At 47.2% G+C, this 14,086-nt stretch overlaps 7 protein-coding genes across 7 annotated transcripts in view; 2 read left to right on the top strand and 5 right to left on the bottom strand.

Moving 5' to 3' along the window:
• The window catches only part of LY89DRAFT_153773 (uncharacterized protein), a 3,972-nt gene extending 1,515 nt beyond the window's left edge, over window positions 1-2,457 (bottom strand). Inside the window, exons 1-2 of the mRNA XM_018205434.1 lie at window positions 988-2,457; window positions 8-934 (exon numbers count right to left, since the gene is read on the bottom strand). Of these exons, the coding sequence (XP_018067531.1) occupies window positions 8-934; window positions 988-2,330 (2,270 nt within the window). The 5' untranslated portion in view covers window positions 2,331-2,457. The remainder of the gene's footprint in view (window positions 1-7; window positions 935-987) is intronic.
• A 1,251-nt stretch (window positions 2,458-3,708) lies between these two features.
• Window positions 3,709-4,853, bottom strand: LY89DRAFT_737158 (uncharacterized protein; the record flags this gene model as incomplete). The annotated part of the gene is made up of 2 exons (XM_018220221.1): window positions 3,709-4,429; window positions 4,495-4,853. The coding sequence occupies 2 exons, from the start codon at window positions 4,851-4,853 to the stop codon at window positions 3,709-3,711; spliced, it is 1,080 nt and encodes a 359-aa protein (XP_018067530.1).
• Window positions 4,854-4,961: 108 nt separating this feature from the next.
• LY89DRAFT_784933 (uncharacterized protein) lies at window positions 4,962-6,366 on the bottom strand (the record flags this gene model as incomplete). The annotated part of the gene is made up of 4 exons (XM_018222835.1): window positions 4,962-4,971; window positions 5,020-5,165; window positions 5,212-5,986; window positions 6,032-6,366. The coding sequence occupies 4 exons, from the start codon at window positions 6,364-6,366 to the stop codon at window positions 4,962-4,964; spliced, it is 1,266 nt and encodes a 421-aa protein (XP_018067529.1).
• Window positions 6,367-6,906: 540 nt separating this feature from the next.
• Window positions 6,907-7,951, top strand: LY89DRAFT_153727 (uncharacterized protein). The gene is made up of 5 exons (XM_018205433.1): window positions 6,907-7,038; window positions 7,084-7,154; window positions 7,206-7,339; window positions 7,391-7,634; window positions 7,697-7,951. Exons 1-5 carry the CDS (start codon window positions 6,993-6,995, stop codon window positions 7,901-7,903), a joined length of 702 nt encoding a protein of 233 aa, XP_018067528.1. The 5' UTR covers window positions 6,907-6,992; the 3' UTR covers window positions 7,904-7,951.
• Window positions 7,952-9,170: 1,219 nt separating this feature from the next.
• On the top strand, window positions 9,171-10,214 carry LY89DRAFT_153712 (uncharacterized protein). Its single transcript, XM_018205432.1, has one exon. The coding sequence runs from the start codon at window positions 9,330-9,332 to the stop codon at window positions 10,035-10,037; it is 708 nt and encodes a 235-aa protein (XP_018067527.1). The 5' UTR covers window positions 9,171-9,329; the 3' UTR covers window positions 10,038-10,214.
• Window positions 10,215-10,309: 95 nt separating this feature from the next.
• Window positions 10,310-12,384, bottom strand: LY89DRAFT_784932 (uncharacterized protein; the record flags this gene model as incomplete). The annotated part of the gene is made up of 4 exons (XM_018222834.1): window positions 12,032-12,384; window positions 11,912-11,977; window positions 11,522-11,858; window positions 10,310-11,259 (listed from the first exon to the last, which is right to left on the bottom strand). The coding sequence occupies exons 1-4, from the start codon at window positions 12,209-12,211 to the stop codon at window positions 10,310-10,312; spliced, it is 1,533 nt and encodes a 510-aa protein (XP_018067526.1). The 5' UTR covers window positions 12,212-12,384.
• Window positions 12,385-13,730: 1,346 nt separating this feature from the next.
• Window positions 13,731-14,072, bottom strand: LY89DRAFT_564694 (uncharacterized protein; the record flags this gene model as incomplete). The annotated part of the gene is made up of 1 exon (XM_018208522.1): window positions 13,731-14,072. A coding segment is annotated over one exon (342 nt), but the record flags the coding sequence as incomplete, so codon positions are not given.
• Window positions 14,073-14,086: the final 14 nt, after the last annotated feature.

Here is a 14,086-nt window from a genome sequence, read left to right as displayed (position 1 = left end):
CTCGTGCCCGCTCCCAGCAGCCCTCGATAGTGGTGTCTGGCCATAAGTGCTTTTAGCCTCGAGCTCAGCGCCCTTGTCTAGCAGCAGCTTCACCATGGCCTCGTGCCCGCTCTTAGCAGCCCACGATAGTGGTGTCTGGCCATAACTATCTTTCAAATCAGGACTATTGTTATTGAGTAAGGCTCTAACTGCGTCGTCAACTCCGAAGTATGCAGCTAAGTGCAGGCCAGTCATGTGCTTTGGAATTTCTTGGCTATATTCTATATCCCCTCGCCATCGCTTAACAGCTATAAGTGCTTGACTTGATGCCCCGACATGGCCTTGTTTCTGAAGGAAATCAATAATACCTGGGTAAAAAATCGACGCCTCCCGAGTATGATAACCCCAGTTGTGTGCAGCGTAGTCGTATAGCTTATTAGATTGAAGTCGTTGCTCAAAATCCTCGTCGTTTTGGCAGATGCCGCTCTCGAACTCGTTAAATGAGAGGTACGTAATGCAGATTGTCGTGATATCAGTCTGTGCATCGAAGAACCATTGCTTTTGCGTTCGCTCGAAGTATTCCTGCGTTGTGTAGTGGACTAGTCGAATAATACTACTCTCCTCATCGATTGTGACTAAACCGGCGCATACTGAGACCATATCTTCAAGTTGAGGCAGATTCTCTTCGTCGAGATATGTCTTGCCTACTTCGACTGCAAGCGCGTGTTGAAGTTCAGATGTAGAGAGCGGTCTCTTGGAGCACGTGATCCATGACAGAACCTGTTTAGCCAGCTCTTCAGAGTCTGCATCGTGGTCCAAGATCCTCTGCATAGCTTGTTCGTAAGCATAGTCGTAGGCTTTGGGTCCAATGGGCAGGTTTTTCAACACGCCTTTCATTTTCTTAAGCGTCTTTTTGGTGCTAATAGATTCAAAGTGAAGTTGCGCGAGTAAAAACCTATGTCGACGTTAACGGCTCCGGCTTTATAGTACGGCCAGGCAAGAACTTACATTCCATCAACTGCCTTCGTGATTTCAGTTTTAATCTCTTCACGATAAGTCTCCAGTAACTTCTGTCCAGACTGCGAGATCCGGCCGTCTAAGTAATGTCGCACATCCTCATTGTGGGCACGGATCTCAGATATTATGCTTCCTTTAAATTTCTCTGTGATATCCGGGATAAACCTCGACGTTGCAAAGAGGTTTGCTCCAGTCTTAAGCTGAAGGCTGAAGATCTCCGTTAAAAATGCTGGTCGGCAGCCATCGGATACTTGGCATTCATCAAGTGCGTCGATAACAACAATAACCCTCGAATATATACTAGCCACAAACTGGAGAGTTCTCGACATTTCTTCGAGAGATGGTCGCGTCCGCTTCTCTTTGTGCTTGCCGTAGAGAGATTTTACACTATCAGGCAGGGAGGACCGCTGTTCGCTTAGCTGTTTGAGGAGACTTGCGAGTAAGTCTTGCGCCTTTTGTTCGTCTTTCCGCCGGAAGTTGCAATACAGGTACGCAATACCAATAGTCGGATCGTTGCAAATTCGTGTAGTGAGCTCGTCTACTACGATTGATGTGAGAATCGTCTTTCCAGCCCCGGGAATTCCTGGACAAAACAACGTCTGTTTGTCGGTTTCTAGCCATGCCCGGAATTGTGCTGAGTCTAAAAGCCATTGGCCAGTTCCTTCTTGTCGTCGTCCGATAAAATCGCTCTGCTGGGCAGCATAGTCGACTGGGGTAAGCCACTGAAGAATGGTCTGCCGCTCATGCTGCTGCTCTTGATTCTCTTGTCGCCGGTTGGACTCGTCTACGCCACCTCTGATCGCCAAGGAAATATCTTGCTGTTCTTTCCTTGCCTCTCTAACCTCTTTGTACGTGGTTGCTCCGAGCGCCGCCGCGTCAATCGAGAGCATGTTGTTTAGAGTTTGACACTGCCGACAGAGGTTCTCCACAGAATCTCGAGTATCCTTCGCTAGGAAAGCTCCTTTCAATCTCTCCCAGCCTAGTCGATGACCTTGCCCTCTCTTCTTTAGCTCTTTCAACATCGAATCCAGCTCCCTTCGACAAATTTCTAGCATTAAATTTGTGTCCGTTGTTAAAGGCGCTTCAGGTCCTAGCTGCGAAAGTAGTAACGATGATCGGTTCTGAAAAGCAGCTGCAAAGTCGGGATTAAGGATAATGTTAGTGTTTGTCTCTGATAAGACAGTCTTTAAAGTCCCCAGCTCCGCCATAAATGTCTTCACATTCTCCGGCGCATCTTTCCAATCTATCCCAAATTGAACGACGACCTGCGTGATCTGGATAGCTAGACCGATAACGCCGACGATCCCGGCTCCAGTGCCGAATGGGTCCGCCATAATGGCTTGGATAGAACTCGTAGGGGTCTCGAAAAGTCTAAAATGCAAAAATCAACGCTTCGAGCCTCGCGAGGCTATCGCGGCTTGAGCTTGCAGGCAGAACTCGACGACGGGACTTAGAGTAGCAAACCTAGCACATCGTATTCTCTTTAAAAGCAGAAAGGTTTTAGAATCGCATAAAGTGAAGTGGAAAGGGGCTTTGTAGTTTGAAGCATGCCACGACATTGCTTGGAGAAATATGAGGTTGGACGCTGGAGCCTCGCGATGCGCCCGTGGCTTGTCCAGCCGACGTGCGGCTGATCACTGAAAGCCACGATCAGGCTGTGCATGTCCCTAAAAAAAACCTCTTACCTAATACGTAGATAGAGAGAGATTTGGCCATAGGAGTTTACTGGATGAATTGTTCGAGTTTAATAATAATAGGCGGCATGTGAACGGGCTTCTCAGGCATGAAACGCATCAAAATCGAACTGTGCCATAGCGATTGGAATGCACGGACGGCACATGACTGATATCACGTGCCAATTTTGACTTTGCCTCCCGTTGCACTTTATCCATGTCGTCTTCGTCGTCCGTGACTGGCATATGTCCTAGGCAGGATGGACAGACAATGCAGAAAGCAGCCTTAACTTTGTCGGCGCTAGCACCGATACGAAGGAATTTCCACACCCCCAAAATGTGGCTACACCACATGTTCGATTTCCATGTCGTGAGGACCCGTCGATCGCATGACAGGCAGAGGATTTCCGTGTGAATGACGGTAAGTATTGCCATGTTGATACGATGTAGTGTGGATGATCGGTAGTACACGAAGGGATGAAATGCTGGAGTGGATGGACAGTGGACGATAGTGGAGTATGATTTTCAGAAAAGAAGATTATGTTCTTTTCCGTAAACTTATATATGAAGCCGCAGGCAATTGTGATTAGTCTAAAAATGGGCAGGACTTTTTCGTGTGTGGTATGTCGTGTTTCCTACGGAGCAGTGGTGTTGGATCGAAGCCGGTGCGAATACCGTGATCTCGACAAACGGGATCCCGAAAAGCGTGATTCGGGATGGTCCAAGTTGGAAAATGCCATCTCACTTGTGGAAGGATTTGATACCACGAACTGTACCTAGGTAAGGACATGCATGTTCAATCCACTAGGGGGAAGCAGCCAGAATTGTCGTTGATGGTAAATGGTAGACTGTAGTCCACGACTGCAAGCTACGGACGAGGCTGTGATTGAGGTTCACGGATTTTCGCATGCGATCGGGAAGAGTCTAGGAATGGAATGCAAGTACGAGTCTGCTTCGCCATGTTGAATGACGTGCTGGAATATATCAAACCCCCAAAGATTCACCGCCCTTTTCATCCAAGCCGCCATCGAGCGTATTTTTAAGCTCTCCCTTTTCCTCTTGCTCTTTCGTCAACTGTTGGAACCTGCGCTGGATGCAGCGTCCATGTCCAAAACTGTTGGCCGCCCTGTCGAGGATCGAGATAGCATTCCTTGAGAGCTCCATTCCAGTAGGTGGTCCTCTTTTCCCAGTTGTGCCATTCAGTTTCGCGTTTCCTGCCGCCGTGCTTGTAACTATACAAATGCCTACCACCTGCGTCTATTCGAAGCTTAACTTCGACGTGCTGAGCGTTGCTTGGAAATTCTGGGATGGCATTGGTGAGGGCAGACGCAGCCGATGTAGGCTCGCCGCCATCGTTGGCAGGAGCACTCATAGAAGAATATTCATCATCAAGCCCTGGACTCTTGGGGGAGTTCTCGGCATAGCTAGGACCACCCATTGTATCGTCGGGCTCATGGTAGCCCTCTTCATAATGAGCACTTCCAGTGGCACCATGTTGGCCAGATAACTCTCCATAGCCAACATCTCCCAGGACATCGGCTTCATCGTAGGACATCTTCTGATCGGAAGCTCCAGGGGCATCGTAATGTGTTCCATAATCAATACGCTCCCCCTCGGAAAGTCCTGCTGGTTGGTGTGGCGGGGTCGTGTTGCTTGCAAGTATTTGAACTTGTGACTCCGGAAGACCTTGCGGATAGCGAAGGATGGTCTCAAAGCCTTTCCACAGCTCATCAGCTTCATTGCTAGCGGCCGCAATATAGCTGGATCTGTCAGCAAGCTCTGGGGTTGACGGTACCATTGGATATGCGTAATCATGCTCGTGTACCATAGCCGAGCGGTAGCTCCAATGACAGTCATGGAGTATGCTTCCTCGGCGACATTCTCTATCAGCCATGCAATGGAAGCTGTAAATGCCTGCCTCTCCAATGTCTCGATATTAACCTGTGTAGCACTGTATCTCTTGGCCTCGAAGAGCAGCAGTGCTCCAAACTTGCCCTTTTTATGTCCTCGACTAGGTCGCCACTTCTTGACGACCAGGTCAACTCTCCTCCTGTCTGAGAGGTCGTCTTCCGTGGGAGGAGATTCAGGAGCAATGCTAAAGTCAGGTCCAACAAAGATCTTCTCTTTGAAGATGTAAGACCAGAATTCAGTAGTTGCCGCCTGGAATTGTGATCCCAGGGGCATCGTTCTCAAAGTTACCTTTGGACGATAACACGGACACCATTTCCCCAGCGATAGCTGGAAGATTCTGCCTCCACAATCTGCGGAGTGAGTTCTCGCTGACACCCTCAACTATCGATGACTAGCTGCGATTCAGTGTCAGGCATGTCTTGCATGACGGTGAACAAACTTGCCTAACATGATATACAACTGCAACTCATGGCCCCTCCACCTTGGTAGCTTGTCCATTGTCCAACACCAAACGCATGCTAAGTATAGAGATCGTCGTTGCCAGTCTTCGGTGCCATTGAAGACCCCTTTCATATAATCGAGAACCTGATTAAGTCAGCTCCTTGACATCCGGAGAACAAGCTATAAATACCTGAGGTCGTGTCAAGTTGTCTGCAACTTCGCAGACGCGCATCAAAGCATAGCCGACCATGCGTTGAAGTGCAGCTACTCGCGTCCATAACTTGTTGTTCCCTTCCAGATCACTAGCACTGCGCAGCAATCCTGCCGCTGTCTTAAGGATTGCTGGTTTGTCGTCATTATCCGAAACCTGTCTCTGCCGAGGTGGCTCAAGTCCTTTGTCCCAACAGAACACCATCTCGAGAATGTCTTGTACATGTTGCGGGTCCAGGTTGTGCTGTTTCATCGTAGCTTCCCAAACTGTACTCTCTGGTACTTGCTTCCTAATCTTATTCAAGTGCTTCCGCATAGTCTCCACTTTCTCCTCATCGAGTTGTGCCTGGCTAAGAAATTTTTTCTGCAAGATGTAAGGGTCCCAACGATCTGAACGGTGCGGATCTGTCCCTAGTTGAGGCACGAACGAAGGTTGGAATTGGCCATTCTCGACAACTCTGGAATAGGACTTCTGAACATCTTCAATTGATATCTCGTGGGGGGCTTTCCAAGGGATAAACTCATAGATCTCTCTTTCTTTCTCGCGAAGGGTACTGTGAGATTTCGACAGCTTGGGGAGCTTAGGAAGCTCGGGAGGTTTCGAGAGTTTGAGACGCTTGGAAGATTTCGAAGAATGTTCACCGGAGAGAGTCCAGAACTCGATAAGCAGTTGCTGACCCTCTGAATATTTGCTGCTAGGCGCACGATCCGGTATCGTTGACGGCTCAGGCTCAGGTATTACTGAAATCTCCAGCCTGGCCAAGTCAGCCTCAGTGCCGGAAGTCTAGAGTAGTACTAACTCTTTAGCCAGCAGGGAGAATTTATATCCAGCATTGTCTCTGAAGAACTTGTCGTATATGCCTTGAGCAATCTTGATGATTGGGGATCTATGAACTGGGACTTGTGACAAGCTAAAAGGAACACGACAATGAAGGCTGTACTCATGGTACGTGATGTTGCAACGACGTCGAAAGGGGTGGAAAATGAGCCGTACTTCGCATTCTGTCTGGTGAACGATAGTGCTGAAGCGAACCACAACTTCTTCGTCGCCGAGAGTGTATTGAATCGTGGACACAGGCAAAGCAGCTTCAGTACAGAGGCCAAGATCATGATCTGGCGTCCTTTCAAAGGCCATGGTTTTTGTTCGAAGAGTAGCTAGGAGGTGGGTGTCCAAATCGGGGTCCGAACCTGGTTCGGACCCCGATTTGGACAGAGGTGAATGGGTTTCTCGACTAACCGAATTACGATAAACCACATCCAATAGGACCCCTTTCCCAAGCGAATGCTCCTTTTCGCCCTTCCTTTTTCTATCTGAAATCAACGCGCGCCACTTCAACCCCATCGCTTTGATCCAGTCCATGCCTGACTATCGATCAATGGCGCTTCTTCTCCTCATCCCATGCTGCTCCGGAAGAAACAATCCTTGAATTAAATGTCATCAATGCGCGGGGATGGCTGATCATAAAATCAAAAATCATGATCCGGTTTCGATATGATGGCTGGTAAGTAAGATTATAAGTAGGGCGAGAGGATGCAGTGGTCCTGCAGGTGCTCGCCCTGCCTTGCCCATATTCTTTCACTCACAAGGCAAACGAGCGTGGCACAAAGTACTCCAAGCCACCCGCCAACATGCATGCCAAACAAGAATTGGCATGCTCAATCGCTCTTCTTATCCTAATACCTTTGGATCTGTTCAATTACCTATTGAAGAAAGATACACCCTTGCACAAAATTTCGACTGCCATTTGTATTATATTTTTCATGTTATCTGCAGTCCTGGTGGGGATTTCAATCTCGCGACTTCAAGGTAAAAGCAATTCTGCTATATTAGGTTCGATCGCTGATTTAATAGATCATTACCGGTTCCAGCAAGAGTATTCGTTGTGGCTTCTTACTGCCTTCGGCTTCTCAGCATTACAAGAGGTATTCCCGAAACCTATTTTCTCGGCCCTCATTTCAGCTAACCACACAAAGGCCCAAGTTACATACAGTTTCATCAGAATTTGGTTCAAAGAACACAGCGGGCTGGAGGTTGCATCTAAAGTCATGGTTATCATCCTTTCTTTGGCTGAGTTATCACTGTTCATTCTGGGTTTCATCCCCTTTGCGTAAGTTCCACAATACCCGAGATCAGGAAGCATTGAGTAACCAATATCTAGGAATGGAATTGTCACGTACCTAATCAGAGGAGCACCCATTTTCTTCCTCACTACATGCATCCTCTGTTGCTATCCTGCACTTCGCTTTTCTATCAAAACTTTGAAGTACGGGCGGGATATGAAAACAAAGCTAATACTGCCTATCCTCACTTTCTTCCAAATCTTTCAACCACTTCTCACGACTGTCGCTTTAACTTGCATGTGGCGAAATGCATCTTCGACCTATTTTATTCATTGGCTGTGGGTAAGGCACAACTTCCTGACATAAATCAGTCCCTCTCAGTATTCTTTACTGATCAATATCAGATTCTTGCATTGTCGGGGAAAGCATGCATCTGTCGTATTGTATTACAATCCGCGTGGAATTGTGTCGACAAAAGATGGTTCTCAACAGCAACCACAAGCCACCTGGAAAACAGGATCATAAGAAATGCATCTGCTGGAGAGTCTATACAGAGTTTTAACTTGGAGGCAGGTCGTCGATATGGTGTAGGATCGATTTCTGAAGGATAAATTAATGTCCCTCGAGATTTGGAGGTTGCACATACCAGAGGAAATTAGCGGCTTGTAGACTCAAATATTCTTGGTATTTCATTTCAAATGGAGAGTGCCTTATGAAATGAATTCTAGTTCCGTGCAAGTCTTTGGTTCTCCACATCTTGCAGCAGTAGACAATTGAGACAGCAGCGGTAATTACATTTCTTGCAGAGGTTCCCCGAGACAATCAACACCGGTTCTTCACAATCGCAACACTGTGCCCAATCTCTTTTCCTCACACGCACTTTCCTTTCGATCTCATCTCCTGTCATTTGTCTAGTTCCCGCTTGTATCGCCTCAAGCAGTATCGGCTCCAGATTCTCATCCCCATCGCTGTGCCTACCCAACAATGCTGCAAGGCGGAGAGTGGAGATGTATCGCGAATTGTTTGGCAGTGGTGTGGCTTCTGTTATCTGTCAAAAATCCATCGAAAGAAAATAAAAAGGACATGCCTGTCATTACGGCTAGGTGAAATCAATCTGTTCTTGTCTTGTAGCCTTTTGTGACTGCTGGAAGTGGTGCAAGATATGCACCGACCTATTCACCAAATGAGCTATTGGCCAATAGAATGTCCATTTTGGCCAAATTTAGGGCCTTTTAACCAATGAAACGGCATTGACGAATAGATCAAGCGTTTCATCAATGGATTGATCTGCCCAAAATAAGCTGATGTTTTAGACTTAATGTTTGATCCCTCTCCTTTTTGCGCTAGATCTACGTGAACAACACAACTTAATAAACTCGAATACTACTATTTCCATGTTTAAGGGTCTCTTACTATATGATCTACCAATTATGGCTTAAAGATATACTTTTTGAGTACAATTCGAATATGCTAAAGCATCAGCAATAGCCTATTCATCGAATTAATTAATAATAGATCTCCTTTGAGGTGCCAAACACGGGAAACACTTATACCTAATTTTTTTCTCAAACGTCATTTTTTTTTAAGTGTTTCGGGTGTTGTATTAATACCCTTTATTTACCCCGCACTATGACTACTATTACCCACTATTCGATTAAATATCAACGCAATACTCTTATATTTTCATCTACTATTTTATTATTTCATCAAACCAAATAGATCAATCATGCTAAACATCAAAAAACTCACAGATTCGCTTGCAAGCACTCGATTCATGCTTCCAAAGCCGGCTTTTGAAGTCAATAGAAAAGAGTGCTAACTTCCATAATATCAAGCAATATATATTTGGCCAAATAGCTGACCCCTTCATGAAACGATGAAATTTGGCTAATAGAATATTTAGTGAATAGGTCGGTGCAGTACTGAAAAGAAACTATATAGAGAGCTTTTTTTCCAGCAAATGATGGACATCCAGCGCCACGAAATCAAGAAAGTCACAGCTAGCATACCATCACTCAACGTACATTATTCATCAGAATGGCATCTGTGCCACCACCCAACTACTTCAATAATGCTGAGGTCGCACCAGAGCCACTCCACCTGCCCCAACCTCAGCCACCCCAACCAAATCTTCAGCCGTTGGAGCACCTTCCACCAGTCCCGAGATGGCATCTCGAACCAATTCAACCTCAGAATCCTTGTGAGCTGCGAGATGAGCAGTTCCAAGTCATCATGGCGTCACTAGCTCAAGAAGTGGCCGAACACAATAGTACTCGGGCCAGGTTGTATCGTTATGTGACTGGTGCAATGAAGCATGAACGCGACCTCAATTCAGAGAGGCACTCAGTACGATACTTGCACGCCATCATTCATGACCTTCGTACCCAGGTCCAAGACGAAAAAATGAAACGAATTGCAGCCGAAGAGGAGAAGCAACAACTCTTGCTTGAGAATGAAATAGAATGCGAAATGCAATGCGTAAGTTTCCTACTTTGTGTCCTTATCAAATATTCATTTCGAAAACAGGAGTACGAGCCGTCAGCACCGCCGCTTAATGACGATGCTCAGACGCTGGCGAATCTTTTCGATATTGAAATGCCATCGAGTGCACCAGGTGACTCAGGTCAAGCTAGCAACCAACTTCCCGTTCATTCCAACGAAGTGAACTATCGTCACTTCAACAGCCCTGAGGTGACGACAACACGAGTAAAACTTTGCAGACAAGCCAAAAGGAGCACAGGGTGAAAAAGCGAAAGGCTACTAGTCCTCCAATCAGCGAAAGCGTCTGCTGGGACGGAAGTGCTAAGCGCTGCAAGCATTGATGATTCTGGGAATAAAGAGGGAGGAAAGTTGGAAGATGTATCTTAGTTTTGATCTTGGATTGGATGTTTTAGATTTTTAGAAAGTACACAATATCATTTCTTTGGGCTAGTGCAGAACCATGTGACTGTAAAATTCCAATACGAAAAGCATCAGAAAGCGATCATCTTTGACGATGAATGGAACCTATTATGTGATCAATACCCAGACGGCAGACGAAGTTTCTCCTCAACGCTGACAGCTGCCTCAAAGTCCATCAAATCGAGATCTGTCTTTCGTTCAATCGCCAGAGTAAAGTCAGGTAGATGGTTATACAAAAGAGCACGAGCTAACGCACTTGCAGCTTTAAGGTTCTTAAGCATGCCATCCGCTGGATCTTGTAAACGATGTCGAAGCCCAAGAAAAAACAAATCCCGTGACTTCCTACTCAACCCCTCAATTGCCGCCGTTGATTCACAAGTCCCGCACAATGCAGTACATGGAAAGTCCAAATGCCCCTGGAAGATATCAAGCAACTCTGCCCATACTGTTGATCTGGATGCATGCGATTGTGCAGCTTTCCACAACTTGGTATCTGGGGGCAGCCGCATGATCTGTTGCATGGCGGCACGGACCCAATTATCAGCACGAAACGAGGTCCCACCAATCTGTTTTAGAGACCGGTAGAACATACGTGAGTACTGCTCGCGATAATGGCGATTTCTCAGGATATCCTGAGCATGGTCATCATTCTCCACCTTGTGGTAAAGGAAATCGAGACCTTGATCAGTGATGACATCTGGTTTAGTAACACGGTGAAAGCGGACCGCAAGATTGAGGATTTCAAGCATCGACTTTTCACTGGCGAATGACTTGACACAAGTGTCTACGAACGAGCTTCCATCATGCTTTTCCTTCCGCAGCTGCGAAGATCTTGGTTGCGTGCTGTCCACGGAGATCGAATCTTCATCCAAACTTCCTTTCGGGATCAGATCTCGGGTATCATCCGCAGTTTCAGCAGACTGATCCCGCACCGTTTGAGACACAAATCTCTCGTGTTCCGTGACTGAAGGGTCCAAAGTACCGGCTAGAAGTTCAGCAAGGATCCGATATCGGAATGACGGTACGATCTCGTCAGCTTCGGCTTGTTCAAGATGAAGTGATCCGACTGAGAAGTCGAATTCCCATCAACATGAAGAGGCCACAATCTGGACTGCCGGCAACTTGCTTGGGTGATTGGCCAATTACTCTTCTGAAAGGTATGTTCGAAAAGTGTTGCTGGTACCAGCGTGCGAAGCTAGGGGTTATATAGCCTTCAGCACTATCATACAATTCAAAAACCAAACCACCACGAGTTGTTGTATCGGACAGTAGCCGTGCGAAACTCCAATGCTGGCGGCTGGAATGGTGTATCGGAATGAAGAGCTGACCACGATGACACACTTGCTGGTAGTCAATGAGTAGGTCTGTGGTCTGCTGTGGAGTGCCAAGCTCAATGGAGTCAAACAGTCTCGTAGAACATATACTGGCACCTTCCTGGCGTATAAGACCAATATAAGCTTCTACCAACTCATGATCCAGCATGTTTCCCGGTCTGAGGAGCTGAAGAGACGATTCTCGCAGATTGTCGACTTTGATATTGGTAAATGTCGCTTGAGCAAGTACATCGGCAGCGGTGTTTCGCCAAACTTCGGGCAGAGGCGGTAGAATGCTTTCTCTTTTGAACCACGAGGAGGGTTTCAGAGCAACAGCATCGTTCGAAGAGTGCTGGATACATGAGATCAAGTCTCTCCTGAGGGTGCTTAGGGCGGTAAAGCCACACGGCAGAAGCTGCTGAAAAGCTGCAGGAAGGTTGTCTGGTCGGTCTCATCCATCATCAGGTCGAACTGTGTAGATATCAGCCCTTGAACCATCTTGCATATCGAGAACTTGGGCTGTACCAGCTGGAGCGGATCCATTGTTGGCATGATGGTCAGGGCACGGGTAGCTTTCTGCAGCTGGAGGTGAGTCTCGAGCTTGAAACATACAATGGGAATAGTGTGCGAACGAGAGAAGATATGCTTCTGTGGGGGGGCGTCGCTATCTACGCGACGCTGGTGGACACCAGGGGCTGGCCACATTGCCCTGAAGTGTCTCTAGCGCCTCGAAGAATCTCAATGCTGTCGATGGCATATGCCGATCAGACCCATTCTCTGCTGGACCTTGCCATATCATCCGAAGTTGTGAGCCGGCAAGGGGTCAGGGTCAATTCACCCAAGTTCGATCTGACCTGACGGTTGCTCGTCGACGAGTGTTGTTGCCACAAGCTGACAAAACTCCACCAGAGTGCGGTATCCCTGCTGGACGGCCGCAGTCTAGCGCTACAACCGCACTAGAGCCGAAGCTAGGATCAGCGCGTAGCGCGCCTGTGAAAGCAAATCTCGACCACATCCGCCTAGGCAGGGGAAAGTGGGTTGACTGCAGACCCGGCCCAGCTCTAGAGAGTTGTCTTTGCAAGGCAAGATCCTGTTCCGGGAGACCGTTTGGCTGTAGTCCAGTCCTGCCGCATAACCCGGTCTTTGGAAACTTAATCCGCAAGTGCGAAAAGGCTTCATATTGCCCATCGTCCAATTCTTCTTTGACATGTACTGGGTCAAAGCACTTAGGCAGCAGATTGCAAGATCACAGTCATCGGAAATGACTTGCGCTGCCTAGAAGATGCATTGATCCAGGAGCATGCAACTCTTAATACATCTCAGTCACAACTCGTTGTCGTAACTGGGGAAGCTCAATCTGTGGCCCCATCCGATCCTAGAACCATAACCGCCACATCCTCCATTCTTTCGACTCCGTGGTAGCATGGCATGAAGTGCCTTCGCAGTCATCACCATTGATCGCTCTCCATCGAATAAGCTAACGATCCGAAACTACTCGAGTCTACCTCATTTCGATCGTCCATAATAAAGTCGTAGACTTGGATCAGTCTTGATTACGCATATTATCACAATATAAAGGCAGTCTATCAAGGTTCTTCCTTGGGGAGGCACATCTTTACAATAATCATCATAATATTTGGATCACTGAGTGACATGGTTATTGGGAGATGTTTCTGATGTCTACAACCCGATATACATGCGGTACATCGTCAAGCCGACTGCGCTTCGCAGATACGCCATGAGATTCTCTGTCAACAGGGAGGGTATTCGTTTTGCCATGTTCATGAAAAGAGTGTATCAGTTCTGAGAAGAGGTCATTGCACTTTGTTCACTGCTTTTATTTGCGAGGGTGATTTGGATTGATCCCCAACCAGCCATCAACTACATAATTCACCAGGTTGCAATACATTACACCGTTTCCATCAATCTGCTGTTTCTTTCTTCAATCTTGCATCGAATGTTCCGGATCTCACCTCTACAACGTGAAAAGGACTGTTGGCACGAGAAGCAGAGCTAAGAGCATGCACATTGCTACCTCTATCTTTGGGCCTTGGGAAGCCATGGTCTGGTTGGAAGGGCTTTGGGTTGAGGTGTTCAAGGCTGCCTGGGACGCCGAAGTCTGATGAGAAGTAGCATTGCTAGTGCTGGTACTTGTTGGTCTCAACTGGCCAGAGGTATGCAAGATTGACGTGCCATGGTCGGAGAAGGACGATATGCTGGAGCTTGCAATCGCTGCAGACAGGAACTCTGGGAAGAGCCCACCATCATTCAGGGCAAATACCATGCCCGCTTGGCAATGCGATCTTGATTTCGTTTGAGCACAGTAAAACCACTGCGGATCCATGCTTTGTACCCAATAATCCACCACATACTGCCCAGTGGTGTTTTTAGGATTGAACTCGTTGAATCCGGTATCTAATCCGTCACTTTTAAGACACGGGTTGCCAAGTGATGATTGTGTCAAGGTGTGATTCAGAGCTAGGAACTCAAATTTCACGACATAATCAACGCCAGCGTTGATTGTGTTCGGGGAGAATGACAAATTTCCAGCAGCTCCGACTGTCACATGATGAGTGATGA

The sequence above is a fragment of the Mollisia scopiformis genome, assembly GCF_001500285.1.
Source record: "Mollisia scopiformis unplaced genomic scaffold LY89scaffold_19, whole genome shotgun sequence".
NCBI lineage: Eukaryota > Fungi > Ascomycota > Leotiomycetes > Helotiales > Mollisiaceae > Mollisia > Mollisia scopiformis.
The sequence above is the reverse complement of the archived record's forward strand: the minus strand, read 5'-3'. Positions and strand labels throughout refer to the sequence as shown.

Coding starts and splice junctions, on each gene's coding strand:
- LY89DRAFT_153727 (XM_018205433.1), top strand. CDS start 6,993: ATGTTATCTGCAGTCCTGGTGGGGATTTCAATCTCGCGACTTCAAG. Junction 7,039..7,083: donor TTCAATCTCGCGACTTCAAG/GTAAAAGCAATT, acceptor CTGATTTAATAG/ATCATTACCGGTTCCAGCAA. Junction 7,635..7,696: donor ATTTTATTCATTGGCTGTGG/GTAAGGCACAAC, acceptor GATCAATATCAG/ATTCTTGCATTGTCGGGGAA.
- LY89DRAFT_153712 (XM_018205432.1), top strand. CDS start 9,330: ATGGCATCTGTGCCACCACCCAACTACTTCAATAATGCTGAGGTCGCA.